This window comes from Mizuhopecten yessoensis, unplaced genomic scaffold (genome assembly GCF_002113885.1).
Source record: "Mizuhopecten yessoensis strain PY_sf001 unplaced genomic scaffold, ASM211388v2 scaffold1749, whole genome shotgun sequence".
Classification (NCBI taxonomy): domain Eukaryota; kingdom Metazoa; phylum Mollusca; class Bivalvia; order Pectinida; family Pectinidae; genus Mizuhopecten; species Mizuhopecten yessoensis.
Window position 1 is genome coordinate 287,366 of NW_018404202.1, and position 23,818 is coordinate 311,183.

The window sequence follows — 23,818 nt, forward strand, 5'->3', positions numbered from 1 at the left end:
CTTTCTGTGGTTTTAGGTGGATAGTGCTGGATCGTCACGAACTAGGAATTTTTCGAAATCTTCCTTTGCACATGTGAGCGAATTATTATGAAGCTTTGGTGCATGACGTTTTCTTATATTACACTAGTAGGTAACATTATCACCGCATACACGGTGTTTTGTCAGTAGTTACGTACCCCTATGGTACAATGATACTTTCAGATAGCAAATTAGAAATCGCATGGCCGCTGTCAGCACTTCTCCCTCCACCACAATGAGATTTTGTTATATTTATTTGTTTATGCTTCTTTTAACATTATATCGGTATCGGGGGGTGGGGGTGGGGGTTCATATGTGAAACAACAGGTTTATAAATGAGTTATATAGTTGTCTGTATAAAACTTGTCTGTATAGTTGTCTGTAGAAGAACATTCCCCAAAATTAAAGAAATGATAATTCCGTGTTTTCTTTTTTGAACGGTTGTTTAGTAATAAAATTAAGGATCCTTTGAGCATTGGTGAGTTTTTTATTCAGTGAGCATGTTTGTAACAATATTTATGCAAATTCTAATATCTAATGATATCACGCAGTAGCTGAACATTCCATCTTTGTGATTTAAATTTCAAGTCATTTAGTAAATAAGGGAATTCTTACTGTTTTTTCTGATATGTTACAAATACTTTTAATGCTGTTCCTGTTCATCAAGTTAGATCATGACATACTAGTTTTAATCTTTTGGAAGCTATATAAACGAAGATCAGATAAGAAATGATTGGCGTATCATTGTTTACAATTTTGTATCTTGTTTATAAAGGATTAATGTCTAACTATGTTCCTCTGCGTTGACACTGTGGTATATAAGGGTACGCATACTGTGGTACCGTATCATTGACCAAAACATCAAAATCCTTAAATCAGGGTACACCGATTGTTAATGTTAAATCAGGGTTCATCCATTGTTAATGTTAAATCAGGGTACATCGATTGTTAATGTTAAATCAGGGTAGATAGATTGTTAATGTTAAATCAGGGTACATCGATTGTTAATGATAAATCAGGGAACATCCATTGTTAATGTTAAATCAGGGTACATCTATTGTTAATGTTAAATCAGGGTAGATAGATTGTTAATGTTAAATCAGGGTACATCTATTGTTAATGTTAAATCAGGGTACATCTATTGTTAATGTTAAATCAGGGTACATCGATTGTTAATGATAAATCAGGGAACATCCATTGTTAATGTTAAATCAGGGAACATCCATTGTTAATGTTAAATCAGGGTACATCTATTGTTAATGTTAAATCAGGGTACATACATTGTTAATGTTAAATCAGGGTTCATCCATTGTTAATGTTAAATCAGGGAAGATAGATTGTTAATGTTAAATCAGGGTACATCCATTGTTAATGTTAAATTAGGGAACATCCATTGTTAATGTTAAATCAGGGTACATCGATTGTTAATGATAAATCAGGGTACATCGATTGTTAATGTTAAATCACGGTACATCGATTGTTAATGTCAAATCAGGGTACATCGATTGTTAATGTTAAATCACGGTACATCGATTGTTAATGTCAAATCAGGGTACAGCGATTGTTAATGTTAAATCAGGGGACATCGATTGTTGATGTTAAATCACGGTACATCGATTGTTAATGTCAAATAAGGGTACATCGATTGTTAATGTTAAATCAGGGTACGTCGATTGTTAATGTTAAATCAGGGTACATCGATTGTTGATGTTAAATCACGGTACATCGATTGTTAATGTCGAATCAGGGTACATCGATTGTTAATGTTAAATCAGGGTACATCGATTGTTGATGTTAAATCACGGTACATCGATTGTTAATGTCAAATCAGGGTACATCGATTGTTAATGTTAAATCAGGGTACATCGATTGTTGATGTTAAATCAGGGTACATCCATTGTTAATGTTAAATCAGGGTAGATAGATTGTTAATGTTAAATCAGGGTACATCCATTGTTAATGTTAAATCAGGGTACATCGATTGTTGTTGTTAAATCACGGTACATCGATTGTTAATGTCAAATCAGGGTACATCGATTGGTAATGTTAAATCAGGGTACATCGATTGTTGTTGTTAAATCACGGTACATCGATTGTTAATGTTAAATCAGGGTACGTCGATTGTTAATGTTAAATCAGGGTACATCCATTGTTAATGTTAAATCAGGGTACATCGATTGTTAATGTTAAATATATAAAGAGAAAAAAAATATAGAAAAAAATAAATAAATAAATAATCTGAGACTATTTTTCCATAAACCTCTATTCTCGTTGTAAGAGTTACAGGTACTTATCATTGCGTGTTTCACTGTTACAGCAGTAAAAGGCACTCGCTGTTATGATGCTGCAGTTCAACAAGACGTTCAATGTACGTACCACTTGTATTTCTGTCACTGCGACTCTTAATAAAACTTATTTGGGAAATACAGTGCTTAGCTTCTTATCATTCTTTTAACCATTAACAAACAACTCTAGAGCCCCTTCTAAGTATCCCTAGACCCGGAATGAATACAAAATGTTAACAAACAACCCTAGAGCCCCTTCTAAGTATCCCGAGACCCGGAACGTATACAAAATGTTAACAAACAACCCTAGAGCCACTTCTAAGTATCCCCAGACCCGGGATGTATACAAAATGTTAACAAACAACCCTAGAGCCACTTCTAAGTATCCCCAGACCCGGGATGTATACAAAATGTTAACAAACAACTAAGTATCCCGAGACCCGGAACGTATACAAAATGTTAACAAACAACCCTAGAGCCACTTCTAAGTATCCCCAGACCCGGGATGTATACAAAATGTTAACAAACAACTCTAGAGCCACTTCTAAGTATTCCTAGACCCGGAATGTATACAAAATGTTAACAAACAACTCTAGAGCCACTTATAAGTATCCTCAGACTCGGAATGTATACAAAATGTTAACAAACAACTCTAGAGCCCCTTCTAAGTATCCCTAGACCCGGGATGTATACAAAATGTTAACAAACAACTCTAGAGCCCCTTCTAAGTATCCACAGACCCTGAATGTATACAAAATGTTAACAAACAACTCTAGAGCCCCTTCTAAGTATCCCCAGACCCGGGATTATACAAAATGTTAACAAACAACCCTAGAGCCCCTTCTAAGTATCCCCAGACCCGGGATTATACAAAATGTTAACAAACAACCCTAGAGCCCCTTCTAAGTATCCCCAGACCCGGAATGTATGCAAAATGTTAACAAACAACTCTAGAGCCACTTCTAAGTATCCTCAGACTCGGAATGTATACAAAATGTTAACAAACAACTCTAGAGCCCCTTCTAAGTATCCACAGACCCTGAATGTATACAAAATGTTAACAAACAACTCTAGAGCCCCTTCTAAGTATCCCCAGACCGGGGATGTATACAAAATGTTAACAAACAACTCTAGAGCCACTTCTAAGTATTCCTAGACCCGGAATGTATACATAATGTTAACAAACAACTCTAGAGCCACTTATAAGTATCCTCAGACTCGGAATGTATACAAAATGTTAACAAACAACCCTAGAGCCCCTTCTAAGTATCCCCAGACCCGGGATGTATACAAAATGTTAACAAACAACTCTAGAGCCCCTTCTAAGTATCCACAGACCCTGAATGTATACAAAATGTTAACAAACAACTCTAGAGCCCCTTCTAAGTATCCCCAGACCGGGGATGTATACAAAATGTTAACAAACAACTCTAGAGCCACTTCTAAGTATTCCTAGTCCCGGAATGTATACAAAATGTTAACAAACAACCCTAGAGCCCCTTCTAATTATCCCCAGACCCGGGATTATACAAAATGTTAACAAACAACCCTAGAGCCCCTTCTAAGTATCCCTATACCCGGGATGTATACAAAATGTTAACAAACAACCCTAGAGCCCCTTCTAAGTATCCCTATACCCGGGATGTATACAAAATGTTAACAAACAACTCTAGAGCCCCTTCTAAGTATCCACAGACCCTGAATGTATACAAAATGTTAACAAACAACTCTAGAGCCCCTTCTAAGTATTCCTAGACCCGGAATGTATACATAATGTTAACAAACAACTCTAGAGCCACTTCTAAGTATTCCTAGTCCCGGAATGTATACAAAATGTTAACAAACAACTCTAGAGCCCCTTCTAAGTATCCACAGACCCTGAATGTATACAAAATGTTAACAAACAACTCTAGAGCCCCTTCTAAGTATCCCCAGACCGGGGATGTATACAAAATGTTAACAAACAACTCTAGAGCCCCTTCTAAGTATCCCCAGACCCGGGATTATACAAAATGTTAACAAACAACCCTAGAGCCCCTTCTAAGTATCCCCAGACCCGGGATTATACAAAATGTTAACAAACAACCCTAGAGCCCCTTCTAAGTATCCCCAGACCGGGGATGTATACAAAATGTTAACAAACAACTCTAGAGCCCCTTCTAAGTATCCACAGACCCTGAATGTATACAAAATGTTAACAAACAACTCTAGAGCCCCTTCTAAGTATCCCCAGACCCGGGATTATACAAAATGTTAACAAACAACCCTAGAGCCCCTTCTAATTATCCCCAGACCCGGGATTATACAAAATGTTAACAAACAACCCTAGAGCCCCTTCTAAGTATCCCTATACCCGGGATGTATACAAAATGTTAACAAACAACTCTAGAGCCCCTTCTAAGTATCCACAGACCCTGAATGTATACAAAATGTTAACAAACAACTCTAGAGCCACTTCTAAGTATTCCTAGTCCCGGAATGTATACAAAATGTTAACAAACAACTCTAGAGCCCCTTCTAAGTATCCCCAGACCCGGAATGTATACAAAATGTTTATAAAAAATCAGCTTATTCAGGATTTCCATGCTTATGCTGTACGATCACCATTATTTCTTCTTTAACAATCAGATTTTCTCAAAAAGAGTTTTTGTCATGATTTTAGATATCACCTTGTTTTTGGTTGCTGGTTTCTAGCCTATTTTTTCTGGAGCTGTTGCTGGAGCCATCAGCTATCGTGAGGGTTGCAGCATGTGGTGCACAAGAACTTCCACAGAGTATCTAGATCTGCCTAGGCAGTATGTGGTGTACGAGAACTTCCACAGAGTATCAAGGTCTGCCTGGGCAGTATGTGGCGCACGAGAACTTCCACAGAGTATCTAGGTCTGCCTGGGCAGTATGTGGCGCACGAGAACTTCCACAGAGTATCTAGATCTGCCTGGGCAGTATGTGGCGCACGAGAACTTCCACAGAGTATCTAGATCTGCCTGGGCAGTATGTGGTGCACGAGAACTTCCACAGAGTATCAGGGTCTGCCTGGGCAGTAGGTGGTGTACGAGAACTTCCACAGAGTATCTGGGTCTGCCTGGGCAGTATGTGGTGCACGAGATCTTTCACAGTATCTAGGTCTCCCTGGGCAACATGTGGTGCACGAGTACTTCAACAGAGTATCTGATCCTGCCANCACAGAGTATCTAGATTTGCCTGGGCAGTATGTGGTGCACGAGAACTTCCACAGAGTCTCTAGATCTGCCTGGGAAGTATGTGGTGCACGAGAACTTCCACAGAGTATCTAGATCTGCCTGTGCAGCATGTGGTGCACGAGAACTTCCACGGAATATCTAGGTCTGCCTGGACAGTATGTGGTGCACGCGAACTTCCACAGAGTATCTAGATCCGCTTGTGCAGCATGTGGTGAACGAGAACTTCCACAGAGTATCTGGGTCTGCCTGGGCAGTATGTGGTGCACGAGAACTTCCACGGAGTATCTAGGTCTGCCTGGACAGAATGTGGTGCACGCGAACTTCCACAGAGTATCTAGATCCGCTTGTGCAGCATGTGGTGCACGAAAACTTCCACAGAATATCTGGGTCTGCCTGGGCAGTATGTGGTGTACGAGAACTTCCACAGCGTATCTGGGTCTGCCTGTTGTTTTGTTGTCTACGCTGTTTTGATGTATCAATGTTTCCTCTCCTTATATTATTGTAAAAGGATAATTTCCAATTATGTTCTTGTATGTTGATACTGTGCTAAACTTTTTAAGATGTTGCTTTGAGTAAGGAAAACATTACAGATCTTTTCATCTGTTTAAAAGGTGCATTGAATTTGAGTTTTTTATATTCATTTTGTCGGATATCTAATACTTCAATGCTTCAATCAGCCTGTTTTGCAGTATTGCATTATAAAAATAAATCAGGTAGATTATTATTAGCGTGAAGTTTAAACATAAGTTTAGAATCTGAATAATTCGATATCCGCAATAGAAATATATATGCTATATTAATATATATGGTTTGTTCTGTCAAGATGCTCGTGTGTGCTCAGATGATCGAGTGACGTCAAATCAAATTGTACTTGACACATTCGACTCCGAAACCACAGGGAAAACAACATGTCTATGTCAAGTTTACAAGGAAGGTGCCGCAAACAACTTTCAGTTTCTAAATATTCAGGGTTTTGGAAATGGTTCTACCCCGAACGTATCCGAGTGTGGTTCTACTGTGCGCTTACGCTCGAATAATAACGAGCATATAATCAACTGTTCCACATTTCCAAGTATCCTCACGTACGTTGCGCCAATGGATGTTATATGGACAGCACTATATGCAGGGGACTCCAAGTACTGCCTAGAAATAACAAGTGAGTAATAACATTCCAATTCAACATGTGGATAGGTAAGTATCGTAGATATGACACCTGTGCCATCTTATGCATATACACTGTAGCAAACGTCAGTTGTTTGATTCTGACTACGGATTTATTTGGACACTAAGTTGTGTACAAATGAAATAAATTGAATACTAGCCTCAACCACAGGACACATTTAATCCCACTATGAAGTGATCTGTTACATTGTGTATGACTGAAACTGTTGATACTGCAGACATGTTGGCGCTGGCAATTGGTGTAAAAGATTCATATACCGTTCATCAATGATTGTTGATTTCTGTAAACACACAACTGTATACGCAACATTATAAACATATCATATAACATGTAAGCATGAATAGTTGAATAGCATTCGTTTGTAGTAAACTGCAATAATAAATAGAGTATCAGTCCTATATCTTAATGTTTATTTGTGTTACAAAATCAGCAACCGTTCCCTCTGACGCCATCATCACCGTATCATGTAGTACAGACGGAATCACCACAACCGCCAGTCCCCCTCAGTGTGTAACGCATCCTGAAAGTACCAGAGAACTTGACGATCTCATATCTACAACACCAACTGGTAATGTACAAAATTGACATGGCTCCCAATGTTGTGAATAACTTAGTATAAACAGCTCGTTTCCCCCTTGTGTTTTTTTATGTTTTGCTGTAATATTTAGGTAGCTGGATGCTGATTTAATTTGAAGGTATAAACAACTGTCGGTATACTTCCTTTATGGATAAGAAGTCATACCGCCTATTCATTATTGACCATGATAGAGGACTTTGTTTTATCAACTTCAATAACTTCGACATTTATGCATTAGTATCCATGCTTTACACATATCTTACAGACTTGAGAGAACGTTTTACCATTGTCTTTCAGATGTACAAGGCCAATGTGTTTCAGGTAAGCATACACTGTACTTGTCATTATATCAAATGCAATTGATTGTAAATCATACATTTTTCATGTTACACCTCATTTACACCAACTCTGTTAATACATATTACACATATATTGGACGTCATTAAAAAGAGTGCACTGAATATCAGGTTCAGAGGTGAAACAGGAACACATGTCGCAACGTCAAGTCAACGTGAAAATCCCAGCTCTAAGTCTATATCGGAAGACAATAACTGGAGCTAAGGAGGCACCGAATAAGCATTCTTTCTCTAAGGAAAATCTAGGAAAGAATACCGAACACCAAAGACGTCGGATATGTTCTGTCGGACCTTAATCATTGTCGAGCTGTTATAGATGTAACCTTTGTCTTTGCCGAACTCTTATATATGAAATCTTTGTCATTGCCGAACCTTTATAGATGGAATCTTTGTCATTGCCGAACTCTTATAGATGAAATCTTTGTCATTGCTGAACTCCTATAACTGGAATCTTTGTCAATGCCGAACTCTTATAGATGTAACCTTTGTCTTTGCCGAACTCTTAAAGATGGAATCTTTATCATTGCCGAACTCTTATAGCTGGAATCTTTGTCATTGCCGAACTCTTATAGATGGAATCTTTGTCATTGCCAAACTCCTTTGACGAACTCTTATAGATGGAATCATTGTCATTGCCGAACTCCTATAGCTTATAACTTGTTGTCATTGCCGAACTCTTATAGATGTACACATTTCTTCCACGTAGCAGTCTCTCATATATAAATTGTAAAATTGTCGAAAAGGCTATATCTGTCGACAGGACTCATCCATCACTAAATTCCTTAATAAATCACGAATGTAGTTATTTAACTAGCTTATAAAGAAACCTGGCACGTTTTTTCTGCTGAAAAAACGATAGCGATAATAACGCTGTTATATCCGTCACAAGATTGTTATCGAGGTGGTCATCATTGTCTAGATCTAAAGCTAATGCAGTTTGTAGATTCCTTAATTACATTGCATTATTTGTACATATGTCTACCACAGCTTTTAACCCAATTGGTTAATATCCAAAGTTCCCGTCCGATGGAGCTACTCTGCATTGACTATTTGACTTTTGAAAGGTCAAAGGGTGGCTATGAGAACATGCTGGTTATCACTGGTCATTTCACCCGCTATGCCCAAGCAATTCCAACCAAAAACCAGTAACGAGTACCACTGCCAAAGTGTTGTACAAGCATTTTATTGTCCACTACAGCTTTCCTGCCCGAATTCACATTGACCAGGGCAGGAATTTCAAAAGCAAAGTTATTTAAGAACTTTGCAAGATAGCTGGAATGGAGAAAACTATACCTACCCCTTATCATCCGATGGGCAATGGCATGGTCGAACGGTTCAACCAAACCCTGTTAAAAATGTTAGGTACAATGGAGGAGGAACAGAAATCCAATTGGAAGTCCTATGTGGCTCCACTTGTCCATGCTTATAATGCAACAAAGCATGAGACAACCGGATATTCTCCTCATTACCTGATGTTTGGTTGGCACCCAAGACTTGGTGTAGATACATTTTTAGGCATCGATATCAGTTCTGAGGCTGAAGGGAGCCGACAGTATTACGCCCAGAAGCTTAAGCGTCGGTTAGATTTGCATACAAAGCTGTCTCGGCTGAAAGCGGGAGGAAGGGTAAGCGGTACAAGGATAGGTACGATAGGGGGGTTAGAGAAGCCACCTTGGAGGTTGGTGACCGGGTTCTTATGAGGAACGTTGGTATACGTGGCAAACAAAAAATGGCTGACATATGGGCTAAGGAACCCTTCATTGTCCTTAGTGTGCCAAATATTGACATGCCTGTATACAAGATCCAGAAGGAGTCGGGGAAGGGACCTATAAAGACAGTACATAGGAACCTCCTCCTCCCTTGCATGTGGCTACCAAGATTAGAAGGTGTTCATGGACCAAGGGAGACAATCCGAAACCATCAGAATGCCAAGATAGACTTAATTGAGAGTTTCTCCTCAACTACTGACTCTGACAGCCCTGATGAGGATGGGAGTCAAACACTCAGGTATATTAGTCTTGCTAGGAGTCCCAAACGCACTGCTGCTGAGTCGCGACAGCCAGTGCAACCAAACACTTTTGATGCAGGGGATCCTCTGAGAAGGGGGAATAAAGGTGTTTGTGGAAAATCCAACACTGCGGGCTACTGGTGGTTATTAACCTTAGGGTTTACTATCAATTTATGTAGTTATGTAGCTTAATTGTAACTTACATTCAATGGTTTAAAAAAGATTGATATTCATATCAGGAATGCATTGTTTCCACTGGCAGTGGGGAGATTCTTTTGAGTGTATAACGTACATGATTATGTTACCTGGGGATACTGGCCAAGGTGGCGAGATGGATATTTAACTTCAGCTTTAAGGGTTATAATTTGTTGTTTGTAGTTTAATAATGCCAGGAATCATTTCCCCTTTGCAGGGGAGAATGTCACGGTGGCCAAACTTATTAACAGTTTGTTCAGTAGGTTTAGTATTTAAAATTATGTATTTTAAATACGATGTAATTTGAGTACATGTTAATACTTGCGCTGTGTATCGTATATATTGGTATATATGTCTGTATCAGGTAATGTACATGTGTTTTAATTGTGACGTATGAGAGGTGGGTGCAAGTATTGACTGAGAGTGACACTTTGACCTATGACCCATATGGCCCTATCCATGCACGTGAAAAACCTCACCCTGGGCTCTGCCCAGGTGAAATTATTCACTCTACACCAACCCTTGACTTAGATTAGTCGCATGTGAATTGCCTGTGTGGGTTACTGCATATTTAATCTAAAATACAAATGTAATATTAAACAAAGTATGAGTTCAGTTTAACAGATTATTAAGTAAAGTACGTTGGTTTATAATCTGTTGCATTAGAATTATATTGCCGTAAAGTATCTGAGGCTATAAGTTAAATTAGGGTACACGTTGTCAGGTCGTGGTCAGGTTTTATAACATCATGTCATAGGGTTAAAATTAGGGTGTAATTATGTTATTTAAGTTTCTGAAATAAAATGTAATAATATAATATTAATTTACAAGTAATGTCTAAATATTAAATAATTTATGGTATTAATATATGCTGATATAGATAGACGTTTACACGTGTCCTATATGTACACTTAGACATCGTATTTTTATTTTAGGGAACTGTCTCCGTTCACGATGTGAATGTTAAATAAACTGTCATCTTTGTGTACATATGTCTATGGGTTAATGTATATTCTCACAAGAAGAAACCCACACAAATACTCGTGTGACATAAACAACCGAAGAGGTGGAGACCTACGTGTGGGATAGACTAGTAACAAGTTCGTGTTTTTCCAGGGAAACATTATCAATATACTTGAGCGTGAAGTGTGTTGTTGGTGATTTATATGTCTGAGACTATGCCGTATACACAATAGTGGTCATTGTAATATATAACATGTTCGTGCCTTACACACACACTATTCAAAGCCTATTCGGTTTGTTTCAGTTGAAAGTGTCGTTTTGACCATAGTGTTTGGATATCTACTGGCAGCTCTTGTGACTGTAACCACTGTGATGTACTTCAGAAGGTAGATATTGTGACACGTCTTTTTCTATGTTTAATCATTCTACTAAATTCCGCCATCCAACCGTCGTATGCTACCCCGATATTCCTGTACATTAAGTTCCCATTGTATTTATAGTACTATGCTTTGCTGCAAAAAAATATTGATCTAAACCATCGTTCACAGTATGTGTCTAGCATTACATATTATGAAATGATAAAAAAAATCTGAGCTTTCAAATGCTGAAACGAAACGTTATGTGTAGCAATCTCAGACGAAGCACAAAAGGGTACACAAAAAAATGGTTAAAATTATTGTTAGTAGTATTTTTTCCGTCCGAATCAGACGTACATTGTAATGTACTGCGACATAAAAGAATTATACATAGAATTAAAAATTGTTTCTTTATGATGTGCTTCCCTAATTTCTACAGAAAACAAAGTAATTATCAGTATAACGTGACCAAAAATATCATAAAGAGATAGAATGAAACACGATCCCAAGAGCCAAGCAGTTATGTTGGGCTTTTTTTTAGGAGGAAAGAAATCCATGTTCTGGACTTATGTCATTATTTTTAACTGTGTTAATATGTAAGACAAGGTCTGTTTTGTTATTTCAGGAAAACTATACGGCTGGAAAATAAAATGAAGAAAAATGTTGATGAATGTCGTGATACAGTGTCGACCGTGCTCACTGACATTACAAGTATAGCCCCGAGGGCGGCCGCACCTACCCCAGTGTCAGAACCACTGACCACAACAATTCCTTTATATGATGAACCTGACTCCAGCAGATATGATGGCCATGACTCTAAGAGATATGATGACCTCGTCTCTAAGAGATATGATGACCTTGTCTCTAAGAGATATGATGACCTCGTCTCTAAGAGATATGATGATCCTGACTCCAGAAGATATGATTACCCTGACCCCACGAGATTTAATGTGCCTGACTCCGAGCTACATGCCGACGTTGACCCCACGAGATTTGATAAGCCTGACTCCGAGAGACGTGATAATGCTGAGTCCACAATACATGAGGACATTGACCCCATTAAAATCGATGACCCTGACTATTTACATGTACTCTAAATGACGAGAACACATCAGAGGTGGTGTTAATTAACATTGGCTATTGTAAACAAAAGGTTATATTTTTTAAATAGTTATAATTTTATATTGATTGAAGCAGACTAACTATTATCGTAGTATAATAGCAGGAATGTTCCCCAGTACTTACATCGTATGTAACGTCTAATATAAACACCCTGTTGTCTATAAACAAATCTTAACACAAAGAAATCAAACAAGTGCTTTCCGATCACAAAATGCCGAGCAGAAATAGTTCCTGATACTTTGACGATTTCACGGATATAGAAAGTAGAGCAAACAACACTGAACGGCAGCTCAATCATGTGGTAGACTTTGTAGGCAATCATTAAATGTGTATGATGAAGTACAATGTACGGATGTTGTCTATAGATAATGGTAGGGATATGGAGACAATCATTATCGTTATCGCTAAAAAGAAATAAGAAAACGGCACATATCAGTCACAGAACACGGTATTCTCAGCTGATGCTTTGGTCATCACAAAGGCGATGTAATCTCGTCTGTTCTTTGTTAATATTATTAGTTAAAACAAATGGAAAATTAAGTACCTTTCAGGGCGAATAAACGATAATAAGCACACATTAAAGTTTGTGCTTTCGGGATGAAGTAAACCAAAAGTGTTTATTAGCGGCTCAAGTGGTCTTGGAAAAAAACCTCTTCGCTGTTCATTAAATTTGTTCCAAAATCAACCCAATTCTTCATGATTCCACAACAAATCATTTACGTTGACTAGGTCTGTGATGGTGTACGCATTGAGCTAACCGTTTAAAGGGAAATAACTCAGCTGAGCTTCAATATCATTTCGTGTGATCAAATCATCTATGTGAATATGTTTTGTTTCAGTTATTATTTAACATTTAGATATCAAGTATACGTTATGAGATATCATGCGTAATATACCAATGTTAGGACTATACGGATATTACTAGTTACTATCAGTTGTGAGTACCAATCCTTTATTTCGTTTCATTGTTTAAGTATATGAATTGGAGTAACATCCCCTTTCAATTGAATTATGTCTCATTGTTGGTAATTTTATTTTAGTTACATGTAGCTACTAATATACAGGTTATGTATTTATGTATCATTGCTTGTTTGTTTTTCGTTATCGACCATCAAATAAAACTTTAAACATGTCGTAAGTGAAATTGTGGGATTTCTGTTAGTCTTTTAGTTCCTTATTTGATCTGGAACAGTTCTGGAACAGATCTGGAACATCAAATCGACCATCAAATAAAACTTTAAACATGTCGTAAGTGAAATTTTATTTTTCATATACTGTCTCATTAGGGACTGAAGGGCGGAACCAAAATGGATAAATCAAGTATACTGTTTCATGACTGTCTTCTTCAATACCGGCAAAGTGATTTAAATAAATTTACAATAAATGAACGCTTGGCAAAGAGGGTTTAGAACATTATACCTATGGGATACATAATACCATCATTACAAATATGTCCGCCCTCAGCCTGACATAATAACGTCATTACAAATATGTCTGCCCTCAGCATGACATAATAACGTCATTACAAATATGTCTGCCCTTATCCTGACATAATAACATCAATACAAATATGTCTGCCCTTAGCCTTACATAATAACATCATTACAAATATGTCTGCCCTCAGCATGAAATAATAACGTCATTACAAATATGTCTGCCATCAGCATGACAAAATAACGTCATTACAAATATGTCTGCCCTTAGCCTAACATAATAACATCATTACAAATATGTCTGCCCTTATCCTGACATAATAACATCAATACAAATATGTCTGCCCTTAGCCTTACATAATAACATCATTACATATATGTCTGCCCTCAGTCTGACATAATAACATCAATACAAATATGTCTGCCCTTAGCCTGACATAATAAGATCATTACAAATATGTCTGCCCTTAGCCTTACATAATAACATCATTACAAATATGTCTGCCCTTAGCCTTACATAACAACATCATTACAAATATGTCTGCCCTTAGCCTTACATAATAACATCATTACATATATGTCTGCCCTCAGTCTGTGTTCTATGTTGGTATACTTGTACCAACCTGACATATTTTAAATAGAAAAAAGACCATGTAAGGTCCCGTAGTCTTGTTGAAAACTAGAACAATGCTATTGAATAATAAAAATATTTTGTTAGAAACGACTATATTTTATTTTAATACTGAAATTAGCTTGTTGAGACCTGGGCTTACGTTGTTACAAAGAAAGTTTCCTTATCGTCAATTAGTTACCTCTGCCACATATTTGTGTCGTTTAATGAAAACATAACATAGCAAACTTTACATTGAAAGCCATTTAATTGGAATTGAAATTTAACATTTAACAAACAGGCACAGTGACGCTTCACACGTCAACTTAAAACATATGTTTCAAACACAACACATATTTGATAATACACCGCTTACTCTGACAGAAAAGTTCACATGATACAAGTTACAGTTAACTTTCATGGTAAAGGACGTAATAGGCTACATAATGAGTCACTCCGATACGTCGAACTCATCACCAACGTTTTACATGCCGTTCAGCAGCTATTATAATATATATAATTGCCCTATATATTCGTGCTCTTGGTCCCTCCGCTTGCTGTCTCTATTCCATTTCAAACTAACGTGTGTATTACATCCGAAAACTTTTCACTTTTTCATACCGGATATACTCTCGGGATGATGGTAGTTTTACTAAAAAATATATCTAGGGTCAATAAAGAGATTGTAGAAATTATATGACATCCCTTAAATGAACTATGATAACATAAAAATTGATTGCATCGCACATCAAGAAGGTTTTTTGATAAGCTGTAAAAACGCGCTATTGCTTGTATTTGCTAAAAATGTTACATTAAAGCCAATCCATTAGATAATATGACAGTTTTGATACAAAGACAGTATCCACGATAATTTCGTATGTCAACATCGTGGAGATAATATCCACGTGAATCTTAGTATTCTTAATTTCCGTAAACATCACGAACAGAAAAAGCCCGCGTGAAAAAATGAAAAAAATAAACTCAAAAATATATATCAGATTGAAAATTGTTCTACTAACAATGCTAGTTGGAAATCTTGACAGAACTTGTGGCGATTGGAGAATCACAAACACACACTCGAACTGTTAGCATACTGCATGGACTACAAGAGGCACATGTTCACAACCTAAACAAATATCACAGATTTCTTACGGTATACAACGTACAACTTAAAAGTTTCACACAGTGTATTCGCACACACTGCCTATTCCAACACTTCCCGATTCATAGTACTATACACTCACAATCCATTACTTTCTGGTATCGCACTTTCACGCGCACCCACACAAGCATACATCTTGTTCAAACACTTAACACCTCCACACACACTGTCGATCCTAAAAAAATGTCGGTATGCAACTCACAGAAAATCTTTTTAAACAGAGGCAACCACAATTCCTGTTTAACTATGATTGATATGGCACAAAGGTTCAATAAGAGTACATCCATTCCTGGTCGGTACCTACGGAGTTGTCTCCTCCTGCGCACTTTGGACACATATAGCTGCGATACTCTGTATTGTAATCCCAGAGAACTTTATGAAATTGCATCACTTCTGGCTGTATTCATACTTAGAAGAGAGACGTGACCAGGTGAACAGTTGCGTGAATCTATCATATTATTAAGTTCGTTACCATGGTTTTCTATCAGACATTGTTCCTCCTGTTCACCGCTTGTATCTATCACGAAGGGAGCAGGGTCTTTGGAAAGATTTTCGAGCATAATTGGATCCTCCTGCTTGTGTTCCTGAAAACCCAAACATCAAAATATTTCTCACTTGTAATTGAAGTATCATGCAATAAACGTACACATATAATTTGTGTTCTGTAGATATACAATAGGTTGTGAGAGCAACTAATGAACACATGTGTAATCACTTACGGTTATATAGTTCTTTAGTTCAATACGGATAAAGATGAAACGATTGACACAAAAAGGTTCCTTTTTGCATAATCTCGTACTTACCCGTTTAATTTTTGTCATGGTTTCTACAATGGAGACGAAAGATGGCCTCTCTTTTGGCTTAGATTTCCAACATTTTTTCATCAGATCAAATCTGAAAAAAGAAATCATTAATTGGTAGCTCACCTGTTTCGACCACAAAGGGGATACGTAACATAGCTGGTGAACCCGACGTTGTGAGATATCTGTCGGGTAACTGATCATTTCGATTCATGTATTATATTTCACATCTATTGATACTGCTGACTCCGACGTCGCCAGATGTTTATCATCTCAAAATGACACATCCATGACGTAAGAGTTGTTAACAGGTTTCACAATAAGTTGTCACCCTCCACATGCCGCCACTTAAGTACACGTTGGTCTTGCTATCGTCGCCATTTTCAACACATTGTTGGTATCTCCATTGATCACCATGGTTTGAAAAATATTATCATGGAACGTTACCGACGATGGCGGCGTGAATGATATGTTTAAGGTCATGTGAAACACACAGCAGTTACAATTTAAGTTGCCTCCCTTGCTACAGTTAATATCCTTACTGTTCCCTCTAAGGTAAGTTTTACAAATGCAATAAACATGTGCAACTCAAAGTCATCAACACCAGGAACTTAAGGGGATATATAACATTTTGATTTAATACTGTGAACACCCCAAAACAATAATAAATAGATGTCGGTCCAAACGAAAGGTTTGCACCGACATCTATTTATTATTGTTTTGGGGTGTTTAAAGTATTAAATCAAAATGTAGAGAAGAAGAACATGGAATACTGTAGATTTTACCTTGTGTTTTCAGAAAAGAAAAAAAGGAATCTGAAGTATTGAGGTATTGTTTTGTAAAGGAATTCGCGATTTTTTCGCTGTTAACGTACAGTTCTCCCGAACATAGTGGCGGCTGGTTCAAACGGCCGTGCCCTAGGACATATTTCATCACTTCAGCGTTCGTCTTTCCTGGGTAAGGCACAAACCCCATCGTAAACACCTCCCACAGTACCACACCGAAAGCCCTACAACAGAAACACGGTTAGATAATACTGCTACTTTAAAATACAGCGGTAAATGAATCTTAACTATTGACTCGTCTAACTTAATGGAACCTATTACTTCGGAGGGTGGGGGAGGTAAGCGACGTAATATGGGAGGTAAGCGACGTAATAGGGGAGGTAAGCGACGTAATAGGGGAGGTAAGCGACGTAATAGGGGAGGTAAGCGACGTAATAGGGGCTGTGTGCGTGTGTGCATTGTACTAATACTGAGTAGTTAAGATTAAATAACAGGAAATTATATTCATGCAGTATCTTGGACTGACTTTTATGAGATTACTAAATGATTTTTCCATAGAATGATAAAAAGTATACAAACTCCTACCGCATTGTTGTTGTTTTTTTAAATTCTTTTATTTTTGAAGATTTTTTAACAGTACATAATACATTTACAATTCATTTTTCCATACACATACACACACTCATTCCATTTCTAGTCGCTAGCAAAAATTCAACACTATATTAAAGATACATAAAAAAATATGTTCTTTGTAGTTAATAGTGTAAATGCATATAATTGTGATATGAACTGTTTTTAAGAAAGAAAAGAATGAGAGATAGAAGAATTAAAGGAAGAATAGAATCAACATAGAGAAAGAGAACTTGAATAAGAGGGAGAAGGGGTACATGCTGACATGACAAGGAACTTTGATGTATTTATTAAAAGAAATAACTCGTTTATGAGTAAAGGTGTGTTTTTTTTATTATAATATTATATTAGTATTAATATTGCCAGGGACTTTGACCTGTTTTTGTATCAACTATATTTCCATACAGCTCTATATTGTAAACATTTGTTGAAAATAGATATCACTATAGAGGATATAAAAATATGGCATTGATAGCAAATCATACCAAGATTCACCCAACTTGAGACTGAATCATAGTATATGATTCTGAACCATGTTAAAGCAAAGAAGACCACGTTCCAGACATAGATTCTTGTATAAAAAGTAACATGTATAAAAATACATGAAAGAAATTTCAATAAGGAACAATGCTACTTAAGAGAATACAAGTCATAATAGCAGGACATACCAAGTTTTGTTGAGAGCAAAATCAAGCAAGACTGAAGCAACGAGATAGCAATGGGCAGTAACTCTTACAGAAAAACACAACTTCCTATCATATTCTTAAATTAAAGTTTACCAAGTTAAGATATCAGTTACAATATAAGAAGTGATCACCAGGCAAACATGTCTATGCAGAGGACAGACATGGAAATCGCATTTCTTTTATAATTTTAAAAGAAAATGAAACATCTAAGTATTTCTATATTAAGATAGAGACCAATAACCTTTCCCATTTTTTCCATTCATTCTTAAACATGGTAAGATAATTTTCCCCTATTTACGTAGAGACCAATAATCTTTCCCATTTTTTCCATTCATTCTTAAAGATGGTAAGATAATTTTCCCCTTTACCAGTAGCTATATATTTTTGAGTGTGATATGTTTCTTTAATACAGTTTTTCAAAGCTGATAAAGACAGGCTCTTTTCCTGGCATCTTGTGTTATACAAATAGTGCTTCATATCAAAATAAGTAAGTTATCGTTTCATTCTCAGTATTACAACCGCTGCAGAATGGACTATCGACTAGGCCTATTTTATAAAGATATGAATTTGTAGTTAGAATATATTGATTTATTCTAAGTTGAAGCCATTGTAATTTTGTATTTTTACAAATATTGAATGGTGTAAATTATATTTTCCTCCATATTTGTTCATCAAAATCAAATATTGCTTCCATTTCCTTTTCCCAGTAGATGTTATGTTATTTTGACACAAACAGTTATAAAAATCTTTTACTCTCTTTTTGTGTTTGAAAAAAAATCTAAATTGGAAGGTACGTATGGTCGATTTATAGTTTCAGCAGAAATGTCATCTATAATAGTTCTTTTTATTGCTTTTATGACACCGTGATAAAAAAGGAAGTTAGTACGAATAATATATTTTTCTATGAATTCTGGATAGCTGTAAAAAATTCCGTTGCTATTTTCTTTAACTACGTCATTAATTATTATTACTCCTTTCCTATACCAATCCCTGTAAAAAATGCTCTTATTTTCTATTGTTATTAAGCTATTGTACCAAATGGGTATTGTTCTTAGAAAACTCCATAAACTTACAAAGATCGATTTTTTTATAACATTGTGCTGAATACGTATTAAGAAATATCCAAATTTCAGGTCCACGAGACAGATAGAACATATAGTCAATGTGTTAACCTGAACTGTAAACAAGGTCAGGTATATATACTTGTACTGTAAACAAGATCAGGTATACATATTTGAACTGTAATCAAGGTCAGGTATATACACTTGTACTGTAAACAATTGCAAGGTCAGGTATACATACTTGTACTGTAAACAAGGTCAGGTATATATACTTGTACTGTAAACAAGGTCAGGTATACATACTTGTACTGTAAACCTAGCAATCTGTTATACTGCGTTGAACCACCGATTTAGTACTATACACGTTCCAAAACATACGTACTTGAATATAATGATTTCAATCAATTTCAATATCTCTTTCACAACACATTTGCATGTTGGTAAGTTTCGCTGTCGAGTTATGTCTCTTTCGTCTATTTGAAGCGAAAATGAGATAGTCACGACTTTGTGCCCAATAGGGAAAGTTGCCAATATGTAATGGTAGCTGGTAAATTACATAGAACGGAATTGAAACAGAAACGCCAACACACATATCATCAGCTTTCCATCATAGTGACTTATCAACATTATTCAAAGCTTTGTCAATTTTATAAATGCACCAAAATGCAACATCTTGATATTTTTTGATTTTTTTTTGACAAATATTGAATTATCTTACATCTCGTTTGTTCTACTTTTAATTATATCAAGGTCAGATATTGAGTTTAAGTAAAAAAAATGATCATAAAACAGAACAAGAAATTAAAATATCAGCAATAAGGAGCATATGTTTCTCAAGAAAACAAATCATAAAAATAACCAAAACCACATACTTCAGTAATGCTGATATGTATATCATGTAGGCAGTTTCTTGTGAACTTGGGCCGTTCCATTTATTTGTTAGTTTCACATTCATAAAATTAAAAAGGATTCGTTGTAACTTTTGGTTATTAAACATCTCAAAATTAAAAACCAATATTTTCCCCAATGTTTTGGTGACGTTACAAATAAATGATAAGATGATTATTAATAAGTTAAGAGTCGAGCTTATGCCACATCACATTAAGAGGAAATTTGGCCGATATCGTAGTTGACCTACTTACCAGACATCTGTTTTGGACGTGAACACTCCGTCCATGAATGCTTCCGGTGGCATCCATTTCACTGGTATCATAGCAACGCCGTTCTTCCGGTAGTAATTTGTTCTGTTAACAAAAGAGAAAACATATTTCCTTTAAGGTTTGAGAACTTGAAGAATGCGAAACTGTGTATCGTTGTTTTATAATGATCAAAGAATTATAGGATGTTTTCGAATACCAACCCTAGTATTTTTTACCGGAGTACGTCATGGTACATGTATTCATGGACAATAAGTTCGGAGGAACTCAACTAATGTTTAAAAATAGTACCACGTTACAAGTTGATCTTAGTCTACAGAGAAAAAAAATAGCATACAAAATTCTTTTAAAAAACAATCCTTTCTCTACAGATATTCCAAAAATAAAACGATGTTAAAACAAGTTTTCTTACACCTTGTTAATCGCGCAACATCTTTTCTGTTCTATTTATTTTTTATTTTTTTGGAAAGTTTTAACAATTTCATTCTAATTTGAATATGCAGAACTAATGTAGTATTTGATCAAGATTTATTGATGAAGTATTTTGGTTTAACGAGAATAAAATACTCGTATAGAGAATATAGTTTTTATTCTAAAGAATACTGCAATGCCGTCAACATCATTTATTATGAGTGTACCATCAGGAGGTGTGTATATACAGAATACAGATGTTATATCAATAACGATAGTTCATCAAAAACAAGATCATAAGATAGATGCAGATTGTTGGCGTAGGTGTTAAACCTCGGTATGTGTTTGCTGGTATTTACCGTTTGATGTGTGTCGTGTTGTACTTATGTTATTCATTATGAAAGGTTTTTTATGAAAACAGCAAAGATAGCACGCGGATGTTTTAATTTGTAGATCTTAACATCGATACCAGTCCAGCTACACTGTTGTTATTGCTGTTACGTCAGTAAAACCGTACATGTCGGGTAGTGAAACATTACACTTTAACAGTTTTATGAAAACCACCTGTTTGCCGAGCGTGGAATTTATAAAGTTAAAACATGTTTGCCTGCTTTTTGCCTATGTTTATATAGAGATTCATACGATTTTACATGATTTCATCATATACACTATCGAAACTGCACAATTAATACTTAAATAAAAAATGAAATAATTTAAGATTACAGGCAATGAGTGGAAGAACACATCGGGAGTTTACCCTTTGGAACGAACGTCTATAGTAATATAACTTATGACGCGTATAAACGCATGTGACGATGCATTACATTACATGGCAGCCTGACCATAAAGACCTTTTGTGAAGGGGGTAATCTGCATTGTTTCCCTGTTGGGGATAAGTTCCCTAGAGTGAAGTCTGAGATAAAATCCTCTTAAGAATAACAAGTCCTCTCATGGGAAGGCTTGTTTGCCTGAGTGTCTGCTGGAGGTCTTGGTCCTCCCACCCTATTTGGCCGATATTTTACAGACATGTTTGACATTGTTGCTATATGAGTGAGGAATAAATAACATCCCTGATAAATAACGTAAACGTTTTTTACCAATATTATATAATACAATCAAACGTTTTTCCGTATTGTTTATTTTTCTATTTGTTTAATTAGAACAATGGTTACACGTTTTGTCAAATTGAACTATTGATAAAGGATAAGTATAAGGGGGATATATAGTGTTGTAAACGAACTATCTGTTTGTGTTATTATATGATATTACATTCCTCAGTGTTAGACACAACTGGTTCAGGTTCTTCAAAATATACAGAGAAACGACCTTGGTTTTTAGAGGAATGGGATGTATACTGTGTCTTTCTTGAAATCTATATAGGAAAACTGTCAGGCTGTGCTATCGGTTTGAGTATGGAGGGATATTTGTCACATCAAATTTTGGATCAAGAGGGTTGCACTTCTTTGATGTAAGTATGTATTATACGAAACATTTATCATGGGTAATTGTTATACATAGAGTAAATAATGTGTCAATTTGTAATACAGGTGTCTTATTGTTCAGTATTCTTTAAAGATCAAATAAAGATATTCAACGTACCGTAGAATGTCTCTCGCCATTCCAAAATCTCCTATTTTGGCTACGCGATGTGGACCCTTTTCTGTTAGCAGACAGTTTCTGGCGGCTATGTCCCTGTAAACAAGTATTATAGATACAGTCACAGCTGGGATGTTTTCTCAATGAAATATACCTCGTTACATATTGTAACTGTGATTTGTGATAGAGTTATCTCTCTTTTATAAAATCATATGCATTATCTTCTGAACCAGATAATATAATTGGTCGTGCACCAGCCTTTTGATCAGAATGTCTTAAGAGCTCGGGACGGCGAGATGTGGTTGTGAGTTTACTCTTAACCCTCGGACATACTCGACTAGTTATACAGACCCATAACACGCCGTGCACGTATACGAACTCCAGCGTGCATACAAACACGCACTTGGACACATAGGGTTTCATGTTCTAAGGTGGATTACGTGATAAGATGCTGAATGTGATGGTATATAACATATTTTAAACCTTAAGAATGGCATGAAAGTAAAATTACATGGATTTGTTTATGTATATAAAATATGTCGGGACCTATTTTACCACGTCATATCTGCCAAATACTTGATAGAATTAAGAATGAAGATTAATGACACAGTAAAATAGCATACGTTCCCTTATATCATTCAATATGGAAGAGTTTCAGTAGTACATAAGTTGTTTTAAAAACCACTTTTGCGAAAACATCAGTGGTGATACTTACCTGTGAATGAACTTGTTACTTTCGAGATACTGACAGCCTTTCGCTATGTCTAAAGATAACTTTAATAAATCCAAAATGCTGAGGGAGGAACATTCTCCTTTCTGAAATGAAAAGAATAAACAATGAAATGTCGAAATTGTATAATCAATGTACTAGCATTGTAAAAAAAAGGCAGATAATTGTTTTGCTTTAACAATACTACAATAAACAAGACGGGGATTGTTCTTATAAAATGTCAGTATGTGTCTGTGTAATAAATCAAGCTACATATTTTTAAGGTCAGTTTAGTGATATACGTTATCGTAACATGTTGTATGTATCGTAATCTGATTTCATCCATAACTGTATTCCCGTCCTATATTATTGAATAATATGCGAGTAGTTGATAGACAATTCAGGTTGCACTGTGTTTGGTGATTGCATAAGTCAAATTTTATTATCTTATATTATTATTATTATTATTATTATATATATATTATTATTTATTTAATAAGGCATTTTCTATTGTG

The 23,818-nt window shown here is 36.1% G+C and overlaps 2 protein-coding genes across 4 annotated transcripts in view; one reads left to right on the plus strand and one right to left on the minus strand.

Annotated features, from left to right (window-relative positions):
* Positions 1-13,504, plus strand: part of LOC110440297 — a 15,808-nt gene extending 2,304 nt beyond the window's left edge. The window contains exons 2-7 of one of the 3 annotated variants that reach the window (XM_021483276.1): positions 2,336-2,386; positions 6,327-6,659; positions 7,117-7,254; positions 7,561-7,584; positions 11,090-11,171; positions 11,767-13,504. In XM_021483276.1, the coding sequence (XP_021338951.1) occupies positions 2,336-2,386; positions 6,327-6,659; positions 7,117-7,254; positions 7,561-7,584; positions 11,090-11,171; positions 11,767-12,238 (1,100 nt within the window). In that variant the 3' untranslated portion in view covers positions 12,239-13,504. The remainder of the gene's footprint in view (positions 1-2,335; positions 2,387-6,326; positions 6,660-7,116; positions 7,255-7,560; positions 7,585-11,089; positions 11,172-11,766) is intronic. The other 2 variants (XM_021483293.1, XM_021483284.1) reach the window with 2 other exon arrangements.
* A 10-nt stretch (positions 13,505-13,514) lies between these two features.
* The window catches only part of LOC110440288 (ALK tyrosine kinase receptor-like), a 45,494-nt gene continuing 35,190 nt past the window's right edge, over positions 13,515-23,818 (minus strand). Inside the window, exons 15-20 of the mRNA XM_021483264.1 lie at positions 23,310-23,410; positions 22,598-22,690; positions 20,573-20,674; positions 17,143-17,277; positions 16,272-16,362; positions 13,515-16,052 (exon numbers count right to left, since the gene is read on the minus strand). Of these exons, the coding sequence (XP_021338939.1) occupies positions 15,843-16,052; positions 16,272-16,362; positions 17,143-17,277; positions 20,573-20,674; positions 22,598-22,690; positions 23,310-23,410 (732 nt within the window). The 3' untranslated portion in view covers positions 13,515-15,842. The remainder of the gene's footprint in view (positions 16,053-16,271; positions 16,363-17,142; positions 17,278-20,572; positions 20,675-22,597; positions 22,691-23,309; positions 23,411-23,818) is intronic.